Below are 17,618 nucleotides of genomic sequence, written 5' to 3' on the forward strand. Positions count from 1 at the left end.
TTTAAAGGATAACTATTGCCAAAATGCAACCTGGGCTGTTTTTTTTTTTTTTTTACTGTAAACGAGACAAACTTATATCTAAAAGCATAATTACGACAAACAAGCCGTTTTTGAGATTGACCATGATTTAGTTTTGTGGCCGGTGAATGGGAATACTAGGGCATACATTTGAGCGCATCAAAATCGATATTTTTACAACACTAACTGTGCGTTCACACCGTCGCCGACGAGAGCGTCAAAGTGGCGGAGAAGCGGCGAGAACGCGCGGTGTGGGCGTCGGGGAGAGTTGAAGTCAGGTCAACTATATGGTAATGAGCTATGACGCGGCTCGGCGGCAACCAATCGGAATGTAGAAGTTCACTGCTGAGAGGTTTCCAAAGAACACAGTCGTGTAAACTTGATTCCAGCCACATTAGTTCCCAAGGAAAATGGAGGAGAATGCATTCTCAACATATTTATTTTACAAAAAACCTTAAGATCTTACTTAACAGTGTAGAACAAAGCACAAATTATTTTTTATTGAAATTTAATTTCTGCAATATTGAAAACCTTTAAATAACAGGGGGAAATCAACCCATGGCAACAGTTTAAAAGTAGACCAATTCTGTGGGGAAAAACGCGGACTTGGCAACCCTGCATCCAACACCAGCTGCTGGAGTTAATGTCATTGCACACATGAGTACGAAATTTTCGTCCGCCATTTTTGCACGTTAAAAAAAATGCAGGTTATGTTAATCGAGTTTACACACTGCCTCTGAAACTTTCGTCCGCCATAAAAAAATTTGGATCGTGTTTGATTTTCTGCATTTTCGCATCCATAATAAGCATTTTGATAAGGATGGCGAATATGAGAAAACTAAAAAAAAAAGTATACGAAAATCGGACTCAGTGTACAATGACCTTTAGATTTGAATGATCACGGGTCGAAAGTAAAGAGAGATGACAAAAATAGACTGGAGGACTTGCTGCAATCTTGTACTCACTGACAAATATCTATTAACGTTATAAGATGTGCTGCTCCCTTTACACAGAGTGTGCGTTATCGCAAAATCGAAAGTAAAAGTAAACAGGCCGTAAATCCTTCGGCCGTCCCGATTGCCACTCCGCCCCTGGTATAAGCTAAAGGCCCGACCTTTCTTCACGATGTTTCACCAGTCGTTTAATGGCCAACAAAATTAAACATTGCTTGGTAATTGGCCAACAAAGTATTGATAGTTGTGTAAGTATTGTCATACTAACAGTTGTCTGAATATTTTTTGGTTGACTGTAATCCATTTCATACCTTTCTATCAAGGTGAATTTGTTCTGATGCACTTTAACTCCTGAATTCTTGTCATATTTTATTACCATTTTCTAAACTCTGATAATGGGAGAAAGGTTGAAGGTGTCTGAATAGATTTTGATTTAACTGTACATCTAAATAAAACTTGCTTAGACCTTTGCAGTTTTAATTTGATGATTCTTGTAAATTGATCTTGAAATGCTAAAAATATTCCAAATGGTGGTTATCTATCATGACACTTAGCCCTGAAACGTTTATTTGAATGTCAAACTTATTGCACGATAAACACGGAAGGCAGTTCCTGTTTGTTGAATACATGATTAATGTAAAAGACAAACAGAAGTGATGAACCAGAGTGGAGCTCATGATAAAGAACAAAGGAGGTGGCCTGATGCCATGCGGGATGGGGGAGGGGCAGAAAGTTGAGTTGAAAGATGTCACACTCTACAAACACGACCGTCGTGCGCTCAACTTCTCCCAAAGACCACACTCGAACATGTGCTTGCTCAGCACATCAGCCTCCCCTCGGGTGACACTCTGCCCTGCTCGGAAAAAAAAAAAAAGAGATGGAAGTCCAAAGCGTTTTCCGTCGCACCTGAACCCTGCCTGACTTTGCAAAACGAGGCCTATGTCACAAACTGGTTTGAGCCGGCCGTTGCCATGGTTTCCACACTGGCAGGAACAGTTAAAGAAAAGGGAGGGTGTGAGTCATGTGACCAGAGGGAAATTCTTGCATCATGTGATCTTGTTGGTGCTGGTTAATACACAGGAAGTGATCTGAAGTCAATTCTGGTGAAGTTCTGGTTTGCACACGTCACGAGAAGAGCCTGCGTTTAGCTGTTAGTGGTTCCTGTAAACTTGGGATTGTTGTGTTTCGGCGGATGCGTTTAATTGGTCGCTTTGCTTTTAAGGAAACTCTCAAGTGCTGTCCAGGGATATGTCTCGTTTCTTCCTGCCCATTTACTTGAATGGGTTGTGCTTTCAGAGTGTTTACCTGCCCCTTCTTCCTCATCTCATCTTGTTGCCACACTTGTTGGGGAGTGTACACTTACTGCTTGAGGCAATCAGAATTATGATTTTAGCTTAGTGGGTGAAAACATTTTGTTTGTTGGAACTTCTAAGGAGCAGTATGGCTTGGAAGACATGGGAATACACTGTTTAGACTCAGAAAACTCTAGCAGTGTCCTAACAGCAACTTAGAACAACCACATTGTAGTGCATTAACAACTGTTTTGAGCACCCTAGCATTGTGTCAGTGAGCAGACATGAGTGTGTGACTTTTCGTTTGATGTTACTTCTCAAGACAATCGACCGATTACTCTTACCAAAATAATCGTAAGTGACAGCCCTAGTAAAGATTTAGTTTTCCTCCTTTTTCTGATACAACCAGACGTGTGAAATTGAACGTGCCAAAGTTCAACACATGTGAATTTTTGCTCGAGTTTAAATTTTTCAACGGGAGCTACTCTGTAATCTACAAAATTTTTGGTGTGTACACTATTAAACCAGTTTTACTTCTTACATATTTTTATCTTGGCGGGTGATAAATTGTAGGAAAAAAATGCTATTAAAAATCTTTAGCCGTATCTATGGACTTGTGACAAAACTCTTTAGACTTATAAACCATATTCATCCACTCAGAAGACCCTAGAAACCATCTAGCAATGCCCTAACAACAACCCAAAACGACTATTTTGTTGTCAGTGGGCAAACACAACTTGCATTGTCTTAAAAAATGTAGCTGCTACAGTTGCTCCCACGAAGCTAGTTTCACTATTGACAAGTGTGTTATTGCGATAGTGCATTTAGTATGTGACCCTTATCCTAGAAGCAGCAAAAGGCCTCTTGCAGATTTCCCAGTAGCCCTCTCTGACACTCCCCTCACGCACCCACCAGCGGACGGAGTAGAAGCATGAACGCGGGTGTCTTTGTTGATATGCGAGCGACCCGTCTGCAGTGAAAGTTGAGGACGGAGTACACACAATAGCCTGGCCACTAGCCATCCCATCCCCCTCCTCCTTCTCCTCTGTCCCTCAGGAGGGGCCGTAGATGCAGTCTGGGTACAGCGCTACTGTCCTTAAGAGACGTCAACATGACACCGCTCTCGTGTTGCTCTTGTTAAGGCTGATTTGTGTTTGGAGCGGGTTATGTAGCTAATCTGATCGTAAAAAAAATTGTTTTCGTGTTATGAGACCTTCTGATTCTACTTGTGGGACTTCCTTGAACTTCTTTGGGTGTTTGATAGCGAAATATGCAAACAGAGGTCTTATGATGACCTCTAGTGGGTAGTGCAGAAAATGCAACGGTAGGTGAGGAGCAACTGGCCGTTTTTTTTCTAGTATGAACTGTATGCTGCTTTTTTTTGTGTGCTGTATTGTAAGTGGTAAACGGCACTAAACATTATAATCAGTGCAATATATTGTTGCATGTTTAAATCAGCATGTTGTGTCCAGTAGGTGTTTTGGAAAATGCAATAAAAATTATACGTAAAGAAAAATTGTAATGTTAATAAACAATATAAAAACAATGATTAAATAAATAATAATAATAATAATTAAATAATGATATATAAAATTACTTTTAATACTTAAAAAAATACATATAATAAAAAATGTTAAACTTAATAATAAACCATATTTAATATTTTTATTATTATAGAATGTTATATTATAATATATAATATTGAAGATATTTTCATACCTAAATTTTTGTCAGAAGTTAATAAACAATATTATTATTATTATTATTATTATTATTATTATTATTTGGTAGTTTGAACAAAAAACAATAATAAACATTTATTATTATTATTATTATTATTAATTAAGACTTTGCAATTTTTGATTCAGTGGTGTGTAAACAAATCAGAAGTTAAAGAAATAATTTACTTTATTATTATTATTATTATTATTATTGTTATTATATAAAATTAATAAAACAGATTAGTGTAAAACCCTTAGGTAGTATGAACCAATAATAATAAAAAATACAAATAATAAAGAAAAAACAACTAAGAAACAATAAACATAACAGTAAACAATAATAATAATAATAATAATAATAATAATAATAATTATTATTATTATTATTATTATTAATAATAATAATAATAATAATAATAATAATAATATTTGGTAGTACGAACCAAAAATACAAATAATAACAAATACAAATAAGAAATATTACACATAATAATAATAATAATAATAATAATAATAATAATAATAATAATAATAAACACTTTTTTGTTTTTGTTATTATTATTAATATTATTACTATTATTATTATTATATATATTTAGCATTTTTGATCCAGTGTTGTGTACAAAAAAATAATATATATATATATATATATATATATATATATAATTTTTTTTTTTTTTTTTTAACATAAGACATATAAGATGTTTAGCATATTTGAGTAAGTCTGGATCAATCCTTTTATTATTATTATTATTATTATTATAAAATGAGATATTTAGCTTTTTTTATCCAGTGTTGTGTAAAAAACCTGGATAGTGTGATTTAAAAAAAAAATCATAATAATAATTAGGGCTGCACGATTAATCGTTTTTAAACCGAAATCGCGATTTGAAAGGGTGCGATTTTCAAATCGCAAGAGCTGCGATTATTTCGATTTATTATCAAATGTGGTAACAAGCATATAAGTCGTTTTTGACAGGTCACTTCAAGTGCATATTACGTCTTCATGCTTATATTACGTTTGATGCAGAGTTTAACCAATAGGGGGCATTTTAACACTGCATGTAGAGACATGCACTGGACGTATTTTTCAGTCCCGCCTCCGCAGAAATATGTTTATCTCGGTCTGTTCCTACCTTGACATTCATGTTTTGTCCCGCTCCTGCCCGCATAAAAGTAACCTATATAGTTTTTTTCAGTACATCAATTGAATTTACATGAAACAGTTTTGTAACATCTTGTAAGTTTCACAAAACCCCAGCATAAACGTCCCCGATAAAATATTTGTTATATAGGCTAAGCATCAACATTCACAAACCACTGTTATTCTTAACAGAAGAGCAAGCATGAGCTACTGTGTGTATCCAGAGCAGAATGCAAGCAGACAAAGCTAAAGTTGACATCTCACTTCATTTGCGATCTCATAAAGCTCTAACACAATGAATATTATGCACGATGAATCTTTCACAATGTCTACACTTCGTGTGTTTTTTAATTCGCGAGCACGCAATATTCAGCACTGTGCAAGAATGTTTGAGCAGTGAGTTGATTCTAACTTAAACACCTGATAATAGCTGTAAGTTGTATACTAGTTGTTCTTGCTGCTTTTGTGCAATAGATGAATAACAATATTTTGCTCTTTAGATATTTCTATTTTGCGGGGATCCCGCGAATCATTTTATTTTCCCGCGTCCCGAACAGCCGCACTCGTCCATCAAGTTTTGTCCCGCGCTGCAGTCGGTTGCGTCGGGTCCCGCTATATACTCCCGTAGGAGTGCAGGTCTCTACTGCATGTACTGAGCAAATAACGTTAACGCCATTTGGAAAAGATGAGCGGGAGCAGCGGCTTAACTTCCCAACAAAGTGTCTCTTAATGTAGGTTATCATCAGTGTTTTACTGATGTAAAATTGTTTACAGTGTGTTTGGATTCCTAAAAGTTTAAGATTTTAATAATATTTTATTATATAATTTTAATTGTTAATTTAATTTTATTTTATTTAAGATACTGTAGTTATTTTCTTAATTTGTCATGATAACTGACAACTTTATTTTAAAAAAGGCAACAATGTTTAAGAGGTTTTAAATAAACAGTAGAACAGTGTAGCATACTTTGTGATTATGCTTGGTCTTTCTTTGGTGCTGTTAAAACCACCATATCAAACCTGTAGCTCTTTTATGAAATAGTAGTAAATCGCATTTTAAATCGCAAATCGCAATTTTGATCAGAAAAATCGCAATTAGATTTTTTCTCCAAATCGTGCAGCCCTAATAATAATTATAATAATCAAAATCATGTTGTGTTTGTTGTTGTTGTTTTTTTTTTTTTTTTTTTTTTGCTTGCACTTGGTAGTATTTATGAATAAGTCAAGAGAGTGTTTTGATTTTAAAATTAACCAGTGCAGTGTGTTTTGTGTACTTCACATTTGGTATTTTAGCAAATTACCTACCTAATTAGTCATCCAGGTATTTTACTCATACAGAAAAATTCCCATACTGTACATACTATATACTGCTAAAGCAATATCAGTAATATGCAATTCTAAGTATTCCACCATTTAAAAAAAACAGTGCATTTTAAAGTGTTTTTAGCCTTGCCTCATGTTTTCTCCTATCTGTCTGTGTCTTTCAGTGACATAAAGAAAGAGCGACCTCCAACGCCAGATGATGTCATTGTTCTGTCGGACAATGAGCCTTCTAGTCCTTGTATGAATGGGGTCAGCTACAATTTTAAGAAGACTGATACTGATATGCTAATGGTAATGCGCCTTCACAGGACATTATATTTACACATCATCTGCACTTGACATAAGATGATTTGTCAAGTTTTGTCCCGTTTGCTAACGTGATTTTTCTTGTCCATGTCACATGCAGAAAAGCAGCCCGGCTGAGCGGGAGCGCATCATCAAACAGCTGCAGGAAGAACTGCGTCTGCAGGAGGCCAAACTGGTCCTGCTGAAGAAACTCAGACAGAGTCAGACCCAAAAAGATGTTGTGCAAAAGGTAAAAAACGTAACAGCCGTAACAGTTGAGTTGTTAGATGACGTTGAGGTTCAAACTGACCTGGTGTTGACCTCTTCTGTTTTGCAGTCAACCAATTCTGTGGCTGCTCCACCACCTCTCGTCAGGGGCAGCATCTCATCTACGAAAGGACCCCTACAGGTTAGTGGAAATGTCTCAAACTACACTAAACATAAAAAAAGGTAGTTTATATATATATATATATATATATATGTATATGTATATGTGTGCATGTTGATATTTTGCTTCCATTTTTTTTGTAAAAACTTTTGGTATTATAAATAAAAAAACAAATAATAATAATTTTTTAATATTTTAAAATGAAATTGCATTTTAATCCAATTAAAAATGTATAAAAGCCTTTAGTAAAACCTTTAGTTATATGAACAAATGAAAACAAAAATAATGAATTATTATTATGAATAATATTATTATTAATAAGAGATAAAATTAAGAAATATATTTTAATTCGGTCTTGTGTAAAAACCTTTGCTGATGTAAATATAAATACGAATAATAATAACAATAATAATAGAAGAAAAAAATAGAAATAATAATAATAATAATTATTTGTATTATTATTACATGAAATAACAAAGTATTTAGCATTTTAATCCAGTTAAAAATATTTATAAAAGCCTTTAGTGAAATCCTGTATAAAAACCTTTAGTATTATGAACAAATGGAAAAACAGAAACGAGGATTAAAAATTAGTTGTTGTTGTTATTATTACTAATACTAATATTATTATTATTATTATTACTACTACTACTATTATGAGATAAAATAATAAAGAAAATATTAATATAAATATTTTGCATTTTTAAGCCAGTTTTGTGTAATAGCCTTTGATGTTATGAACTAATAAAATATTATTATTATTATTATTATGAGATAAAATTATAAAGACAATATTTTGCATTTTTAGTCAAGTTTTGTTTAAAAAAATATTATAAACAAATAAACAACAAACAAGGAATGAAAAAATATTATTAGAATTGTGAATATTTTATATTTTTAATCCAGTTTTGTGTATAAACATTTTTGATTATAAACAAATAGAAATAATGATTGACTAAATGAATAATAATAATAATAATAATAATTTATTATTATTATTAATAGTACTGGTACTGCTACTATCAAATTATATTTTAATATATAATTAAAAAATAATATATAGCATTTTTAGTCCAGTTTTGTTTAAAAAAAACTTTATTTTAAACAAATTAAAAACAAGCAATGAATGAAAAAATATGATTATTATTATTATGGTAAATGATGAAATAAAGAAATATTTTATATTTTAATCCAGGGTTTGTGTAAAAACATTTGGTATTATAAACAAATAAAAATAATAAATGACAAAATGAATAATATTATTATTATATAAAATAACGAATTAAATATTTTGCATTTTAATCCAGTTAAAATATGATTTACAAAAAATGATAGTAAAATCCTGTATAACAACCTTCAGTATTACGAACAAAAAAAAGGCATATTATTAAATAATAATTACTATTATTATTGTTATTATTACTACTGCTATTTTGAGTTAAAATAATAAACTAAATATTTTCCATTTGTCATTCAGTTTTGTGTGAAAACTTTTGGTAGTATAAACAAATAAAAAAATCCGAAATCACTACAAAAGTAATACTATTCAAGGTCAGTGCAGTTAAGTCTATTGCATGTTCCTGCAAGGGTCTCAATGTGTTTTTAAAAGTTGAAGACTTATTAAGACTTCAATATTTTATTTTATTTTTTATTTTTTTCAGGTCTCCAACCGAAACTCAGGGACAGTCATTCCTCCTCCTCTGGTTCGAGGTGGAGCGCAAGTCTCCAAGCACGGCTCCCATAATACTGTAGTCATGCCACCCTTAGTCAGAGGCTCACAGGTGTGTACTGCTATGACTTGATTAAGCTTTAAACATTTTAATTTTAAAATTAATATTTTTTTTCGGACATTCGTGTGTTATAGCCTATTGCTGTGACCCCACAGCAGATCGCGACCCTACGGCAGCAGCAGCAACAACACTCGGGTTCGGGTCCTCCTCCTCTGCTGCTGGGCGCGCGTACCTCCGTTCCCACCGTACAGGTGCAGGGCCAGAGGATCATTCAGCAGGGTCTGATCCGCGTGGCCAATGTAACCAACGCAAATGTCCTGGTCTCACAGGTTACTGTCATTTACTTACTATATATTATGTTATATTTTTAATATATACAATATTTATTACACTTGTATTAGTAGATGCAGTAGAAGTATTTATAATGCTAAATGTTTAAAAATAATATAGTATTTAGAAAATTTAGTATCACACATTTTAATATATAAACGTTGTTATATAAGTGTATTAAAAGTTCTTTTTTTATAATGTAGTTATACAATTAAAGCTAATATAACTTATCTTTTGTATTTATAATCAAATCAATACATAATACAATATTTAGTTTTATACATTTTATATTGTAATTTTTATAACTTTTTATACGTCGTTTTACATTTATAAAAAGTTTGTCATTTAGCTATTTTAGTATTAAAATAATATTAATAATACTTAATTTAAGTTCTTATACATTTAATAATATTCAATTTATAGTATTATAATATTATTATATATTAGTATTATAATCTTTAAGCACTTTCTTATATATTACATGTGTAAAGTGAGAATCTGATCTTAAATTGTCAACCCTGTTGCCATTATAACTATCAATTTTTAAAATTCAGTATTATTTGGCTCTTCAAAAAACATCATATGATGTTGTCCTTTCAACTCCTTATGAGCAAGTAAATGTTTCTTCTCGTTTTATTACTAAATGTCAGCCCTGTTACCATCATAATTATTGATTATTGATTATTAAAATTCAGTACAATTTGTCTCCTCAAAAACTGTAACGAAATCATACTTTCGACTCTTCATAAACAAGTAAATGTTTCTTCTCGTTTTATCACTAATTGTCAACCCTGTTACTAGCATAACTATCGATTATTTAAATCCAGTACTATTTTACTTCTCAAAAACCATCATATGACATCATCCTTTCAACTGTTTATGAACAAGTAAATGTTTCTTCTCGTTTTATCACTAATTATCAATCCTGTTACCATCACAATTATCGATTATTAAAATTCAGTATAATTTGGGTCCTCAAAAGTCATGAAATCATACATTCGACTTTTCATAAACAAGTAAATGTTTCTTCTCGTTTTATCACTAATTGTCAACCCTGTTACTAGCATAACTATCGATTATTTAAATCCAGTACTATTTGACTCCTAAAAAACCATTGTGTGACATCGTCCTTTCAACTCTTTGCGAACAAGTTAATGTTTCTTCTTGTTTTATCACTAATTTTCAACACGGTTACCGTCATAACTATCGTTTTTATTAAAATTCATTACTATTTGACTCCTCAAAAACCATCATGACGTTGTACTTTCAACTCTTCATGAACACGAAAATGTTTTTCTCGTTTTATCACTAATTGTCAACCCTGTTACTAGCATAACTATCGATTATTTAAATCCAGTACTATTTGACTCCTAAAAAAACCATTGTGTGACATCGTCCTTTCAACTCTTTGCGAACAAGTTAATGTTTCTTCTTGTTTTATCACTAATTTTCAACACGGTTACCGTCATAACTATCGTTTTTATTAAAATTCATTACTATTTGACTCCTCAAAAACCATCATGACGTTGTACTTTCAACTCTTCATGAACACGAAAATGTTTTTCTCGTTTTATCAGTAATTGTCAACCCTGTTACCATCAGGACTATCGATTATTTAAAATTCAGTACTGTTTGGCTCCTCAAAAACCATCATTTGAGATTAAAACAGCTTTAAGTTATATCTTTACAAGTTGATATTTTTGCTATTGTGTGTTTTTAAATATACATTCTCTATAATTAACAAAATTAAATATAGTTTGCTGTGAGCAATGAACAAAAGGTTTTATGAAATAAAAATGCTTGTAATATGAAAGATATATTGCATATTATCAAATTTGACTGTGTTTATAAACTAAAGCTATTATAAACTTGCATCATTTTTCCCATGTCCAGGCCTCAAGCGGTTTGAAGAGCTCTCAGTCTGGTCTGGGCAGCAGCACCAACGCCAACGAGTCTCCTGCCAGCCGGCAGGCCGCCGCCAAGCTTGCATTACGGAAACAGTTGGAGAAAACCCTCCTTGAGATCCCACCACCTAAACCTCCAGCACCAGAGCTCAATTTCCTGCCCTCGGCAGCAAACAATGAGTTCATCTACCTGGTTGGGCTGGAAATGGTGGTCCAAAACCTGCTAGATACACTGGCGAAAAGTGAGTAAACCCTAATAGTGTGCTTTTACGAAATTGAACACTTTGCAATACTAACTTCACTCGCTTGCTTGCTTACTTTCAAGGTAAGCAGCCACCAACACAATCTGCATCCACCCCGGCACCCAAGGAGCCCTTCACTTGTGCCCAGTGCCAGACGGACTTCACCTCTCGCTGGAGGAATGAGAAGAGCAGTGGCTCCATCCTGTGTGAGCAGTGCATGAGCTCCAAACAGAAGAAGGCACTAAAGGCTGAGCACACCAGCCGCCTGAAGGCCGCCTTCGTCAAAGCCCTGCAGCAGGAGCAAGAGATCGAGCAGCGCATACTGCAGCAGGCCTCCTCGCCCGTCTCCAAGACCACCACCACCTCATCGTCTTCCTCGGCAGTGATTAAATCCGATCATGTGCTGGTGTCGCCACAGTATAAAGTGAGCACGTCACTGTCCCAGCAGAGCAACAGGGGCACGTCGGTCGGTCGGTACCACACCACCACCATCAAGCAGGTAATGGACACTCCTGTTCTGACTGCTGTTTGTCCCAGGTATGGCATTTTCTGACCTCTAGCTTGTTTTTCTCCACAGACTCCAGGCCAGCTGTCCCGTAGCATACAGCAGGCAGTGAGTGCACGCGGGGTGAGCCACAGCTTCACCACGTCCTCCCAGCTCCAGAACGCCGTCACGGCCGCCGCGCTGGTCAGCAGGCCAGGTAAGCATGCCGTGAGGGCAGGGGAAAAGGGCACCAGCAGCAGCAACCCCACCACCAATACCTGGAGGAAACAGAACAGCGGCACTGCAGGTAGATGATGCCTACAAAAAAAAGTCTGCCCCTTCCTGTCTCCTCTTTTCCTGTATCAACACATCTTTTAGTGTATTTGGAGCTGATTTACTGCAAATGGCAAAAGTGGGGCAAAAGCCCCTGTTAATGTGTATAACACATTTTTCTAAACGCATCAACAAAAAACCCAGTATTATTAATTTTTAAATGTTAGTTAATACTGAGTTTTGACCAGTTCCAACTTCATAATTTTCATCACACAATTGCCAGTTTTATGTGGTCAACCCTGTTAATGTCATAACTGTCGATTGTTAAAATTCTATACTACTTGATTATTCAAACCTTTCAACCCTTTCTTATATTAGATGTGTAAGTATCTGAGAAAATTTAACAACCCTGTTACATCTTAACTATTCATTATAAAAATTATGTAATATTCCAGTTATAGAAAACGGTCATGATTAAATATCTTTTATTTTTTTTACACTACAATACAATACTATACTGTACTATAGGTGTTTAAGAAGCTGACAGTCTTAAATTGCTAACCCTGTTACCATCATAGCTGTTGATTTATTAAAAAGTAGCACTATTCAGTTAATCAACATCATAGAACGTCATCCTTTCCACTTTTCATGATCAAGCAAAAGTCTCTTGTATTTTTATGACCAAATGTCCACCCTGTTACCTTCATAACTGTCACTAATTAAAATTCTGTACTATTAATCAAAGTCAATTAATCAAAAACAATATTAGTCTTACAATATTAGATGTGTAAGTAGTGGACAATCCTAAATGATCAACCCTGTTACCATTATAACTATTATCAAACTATTGTTAGTATTCTGTTAATTAAAACTGTCATATGACACAATCCTTTCTTTTAAAAGAATAAGTAAATTTTTATTTTCTATAATAAGATATTTGCTTGCATTATTAGGCATGTCAGAAGCAGAAAATTTTAAATTCTTCAACCCTGTTGACATGATTTTGTCATGGTAAACAACTGATTATGTAAATGGGTATTTGTAAATTTTGTAATTCGGTAACTAAGAAATATTGTATTGTCATGACCATTGCCATAAGGCTAAATATCAAACTGGCAACCCTGTTACCATCAATCCTGTTACTTTGCAACCTTGTTTTTCTAAAAAAAACAAAACAAAAAAACCTTGTATTGCCATAACCGTTGCCATAGGCCTAGTAATTGCTAGGTGAAATATAGAGCTGCACGATTCTGAATAAAATGAGAATCACGATTTTTTTTTGCTCAGAATAAAGATCACGATTCTGGAGAACTTTTTTATTTTAAAGATTTACTCCTGAACATTAGGTTATCAAACAACAGTAAAATAGCAGTGAAATAAGACAAAATAAACTTTGCTTTAAATGTAAAGAAATGTAATGAAAAATAATGTAATAATGTAAAAAAAAAATCACCATTAAACATTACAAAATAAACATACAAAGGTATTATGTCAGAGTAAAGCGATTTAAAGATTCTTAGCTAGAAACACTTGCCTATCAACGTTTTATGGCTGTCACCGTCCACTCTGTGGGATGCCCAAGTTTACTTCACCATTTTACAAATAAATCCTAATCTAATCATGACAAACTATATATCGTTGGTAAAGGTCTAAGGCTCCTAAATAGATATTTGACATTTTTGTGTTACAAATTAAGTAGGAAAATAAATTATGACAAGAGTTTCATAGATTAATTTATGACAAGATTGCACCTCAAAAATCTACTTCATAACAGGAGTTCTGACCTTTTTCACAAACAGACTTTCTTGTTGCCTTTTTCCCTATTACACTTTAGAAATGATAAGAAATTATTTATCAGATGAAAACTTAATTTCAAAATTCATCTTTTGGAATGCCATTTTAAAATCAGACATTGCATTAACATGGAAAATGTACATCAAAATCATATTACTAAATGTTCTTGTCCATGGATTATAAAGATTTAAGATTCAATTCTACATTTTCACGTCTCTGTTCAAAAATGGGAGTAACAGTTAAGGGGTTAATGGATCGTCATGCTCATATATGGATCCATTGCTCTGCTGGTCCATAAATCTGGCACGATCAAAGTACTACTCTTTCAATATTCAAAGTGCTAATCGAGACCGAAATTTTCCAAGCATGATACAGAGCTATCTACACAACTACACATACTAGCCCACATACTAATAACAGCCTAGATATTTTATGTAGCTTAATTTGCGCGCATTGGGGAGTCGCTACCTAAATGCAAATAGCTTTTGAATGCGGGTTTTATTTTTGGTTTTTTGTTTTAACGACCGCGCGAAACTGTCTGCGGCGCTGAGCGTGCATTCTACAATACCAGAGATTACTTTAACAAAACCATTTGAAAGTGAGTGGAAACCAACGAAGTTTAAATGGTTAAGTAATGTTGGAGAGAACGCCGAACCTGTCACTGCATCAGCTCACAGCAGTCTGTGCAGTAATTAGGCTAGCAAAAGTTTTGTAAAATATAAATAAAATTAAAATGGCTGAATCGTATAAATGCTGGATTAAGATCATGAGGGGGGTCGAATCGAGATCGCGACCTTTTAACGAATAATTGTGCACCTTTTTTCCAAAAAAGAAACACCTTGTAGTGTCATGACCATTGCTGCAAGGCTAGTATTTCTCTGTAACTGGCAACAACTATGACTGGCAACCCTGTTACTTTGCAACCTTGTTTTTCTAAAAAAAAACAAAAAAAAACACCTTGTAGTGTCATGACCGTTGCCGTAGGCCTAGTAATTGCTAGGTGAAATATCAAACTAGCAACCCTGTTACCATCAACCCTGTTACTGTGCAACCTTGTTTTTCTAAAAAAAACAAAAAAACAACACACCTTGTAGTGTCATGACCGTTGCCGTAGGCCTAGTAATTGCTAGGTGAAATATCAAACTAGCAACCCTGTTACCATCAACCCTGTTACTTTGCAACCTTGTTTTTCTAAAAAGCACCTTGTAGTATCATGACCATTGCTATAGGCCTAGTAATTGCTAGGTGAAATATTAAACTGGCAACCCTGTTGCTTTCCAACCTTGTTTTTTTTCTAAACAAAAACAAAAAAAAACACTTATTGTGTCATGATCATTGCTGCAGGGCTAGTAATTGCTCAGTAAAATATCAAACTGGCAACCCTGTTACTTTACAACCTTGTTTTTGAACTGGCAACCCTGTTACTTTACAACCTTGTTTTTGAAGGTGCAGCAAATTTTACTTATGCAGGCTATTCAAACTGGCAACCCTGTTACCATCAATCCTGTTGCTTTGCAACCTTGTTTTTCTAAAAAAAAAAAAAAATACTTGTAGTGTCATGACCGTGGCCATAGGCCTAGTAATTGCTCTGTAAAACATCAAACTAGCAACCCTGTTACTTTGCAACCTTGTTTTTCAAGTGGCAGCTAATTTAACATACGATGCAGGGTATTTAAACTCTTCAGATCTTATAGAAATGTACTCGACCGTTCTTTCAAAATAACCACTTAACCACTTCACATTTTCCCCCGACAGGTGTCACTATGGCTTATGTCAACCCCAGTCTGTCCGTGCACAGGACGTCGTCTCCGGTGGACCGTCAGCGAGAGTACCTCTTGGACATGATCCCTTCCCGCTCCATTTCCCAAACGGCGAACACATGGAAATAGTGCCCTGAAGAAATCGGCCGGAAAATTTCTCATAGTTATAATCCTGTCTTTTTGGACAATCGGTCGGTTATCAGTATGAGACAAACCAGCCGTTAAGCAATAATAAAAATGAAACAAATATTATATTTTCTCTCTATCTCTCCTTTGTTCCGAGAATCCTTAGTTGTACAGTCTAAAATAAGACCCCATGGGCCAACAAGTGCCCTAGAGGAGAACTGTACCGGGATCATTGATCAAGGAGACGCAAGGACCTTTTCTACAGGCCTTTGTATCTAAAAAATCCCTCCAACACCCAATGAGCTATAGTGATCTAATACACATCACCCACAACTCCCAATTCGCAGCCTCCATTATGTCAAACTAATGCGTTTCTAGAGGCTTATGGACAGTTTTTCCCACAGGAAGTGGAGGACACAGGACTGTAGAGTTTGTGAGTGACGCCAGGGATTCTTTTACGACTTTTTTTGTGGACCATCTACATGCTACGAGAGTACTTTTCCGACCCACAAGCGTCTCTTGGAACAGATATGGGAGTGTATGTTTGTGTATTTGATGTCGATACGTTGCTTTTTTGTTTTTTTAGCTTCACTGTGGACTCATTCCACCCTTTTCAAAATGGCCTTTTTTAAAGGCTCCAAGTTTAAGGAATTGTTATACTGTTGAGGTGGTTATACATCTGCTGGTGTAGTGTGTATTTTTGAATACTTTGGGTTGTTTCTTTTTTTCTTTGTAAGCTTATAAGAGACATTTAACCAAGAATTGTGCATCAGGGATGGTTACAGAGATGGACGTAACTAACAAAAAAAAGCAGCAGCCGCAACAGGACTACTACTTAGACCTTCACGTTTGAGCGATTTGTTTATCAGATGAGCCTTACAGTAGCTTTTTTTTTTTATTTACAGGAACAATTGACATATTACGTTATGCTTTTAGTTACCGTTGTGATGTGCTTCCCCTTAGGCTTTCTCGTAACAGCATCTAGGTAATATTCGGATGTTGTGTTATTTATAAATGTCACTTTAGATGAAGGATATTTCATTAGCTCCTTCCCAGATAGTTTCAAAGCCTTGTGAGTTTAAGATTGGACTGCATTTAGGATGTTTAAATCGTCTAATGCGCAGTTCATTCATGTCCTGTCTACCATTTTTCGATCCTGTTGGAAGTCGTGCCGCTTAAGCCACGGCTTAATCTTTCCTTAAAGGAAATGTTTTGGTTGAAAGCATTACTGCTTATTGAATGTAGCACACAATCTTAGCTAATGAAATTGAGTCCTACCTGTTTGGTGGTGGTCGTGTTATTTTTACCATCTCTTGTTTTCCTTTCATCTGATTTGATTTGCTAGCAGTGCGCTCGCTATTTTAGCTAAACAGTTATGTATGTTATATACGACAGCTCGGGTCCTTAGTCATCGCAGTCCAGCGAACACGTCGAGTCAGTTCTGCTTCGGTCGATTTGTTTTTCCTTTTCTCGAGATGATCCGTTCAGTGATCATGAACGCCTGTGGAGGCCCCGTTTCTGACTGCTGTTCTGACTACTGCCTGCTGCTGACAACTAACACCATTCCATTTCCCCCTGGGATGCTGCCGTCGTTTATTGTGGAGCATCTCTTTTAAGAATTGTAAAAAAAATGAAACAAAAAAAGTTTTTTTTCACCTGTTTCTGCTCTATCAGTTAATAATTATAATAAAAACTAATTTTAACCTGTTTGGTCTGTTGTGTGGGTGTATTTTGAGTGAGTTTCTCCATTCCTCTATTGCTAGAGGATTGATAATTTTCCTCAATCGTGACTGGGATTCAAATATTAAGACTAAACTCTCCCAGATGGATGGATTTGTAACACAGTTTCTTT

General features: G+C 34.7%; 1 protein-coding gene across 1 annotated transcript; it reads left to right on the plus strand.

The window, feature by feature from the left end:
- The first annotated feature begins 6,618 nt into the window (after positions 1 to 6,618).
- LOC141338373 (transcriptional repressor p66-alpha-like) lies at positions 6,619 to 17,473 on the plus strand. The gene is made up of 9 exons (XM_073843908.1): positions 6,619 to 6,741; positions 6,857 to 6,985; positions 7,073 to 7,144; positions 8,785 to 8,904; positions 9,009 to 9,182; positions 11,077 to 11,329; positions 11,413 to 11,828; positions 11,907 to 12,120; positions 15,636 to 17,473. The coding sequence occupies exons 1-9, from the start codon at positions 6,691 to 6,693 to the stop codon at positions 15,767 to 15,769; spliced, it is 1,563 nt and encodes a 520-aa protein (XP_073700009.1). The 5' UTR covers positions 6,619 to 6,690; the 3' UTR covers positions 15,770 to 17,473.
- The last annotated feature ends 145 nt before the right edge of the window (positions 17,474 to 17,618 follow it).

The sequence above is a fragment of the Garra rufa genome, chromosome 7 (assembly GCF_049309525.1).
Source record: "Garra rufa chromosome 7, GarRuf1.0, whole genome shotgun sequence".
Lineage (NCBI taxonomy): Eukaryota > Metazoa > Chordata > Actinopteri > Cypriniformes > Cyprinidae > Garra > Garra rufa.

Excerpts from the sequence above, each read along its gene's own strand:
- LOC141338373 (XM_073843908.1), top strand. The coding sequence starts at position 6,691 with ATGAATGGGGTCAGCTACAATTTTAAGAAGACTGATACTGATATGCTA. Across the intron at positions 8,905-9,008 it reads CCTTAGTCAGAGGCTCACAG|CAGATCGCGACCCTACGGCA; the intron begins GTGTGTACTGCT and ends GTGACCCCACAG. Across the intron at positions 9,183-11,076 it reads CAAATGTCCTGGTCTCACAG|GCCTCAAGCGGTTTGAAGAG; the intron begins GTTACTGTCATT and ends TCCCATGTCCAG.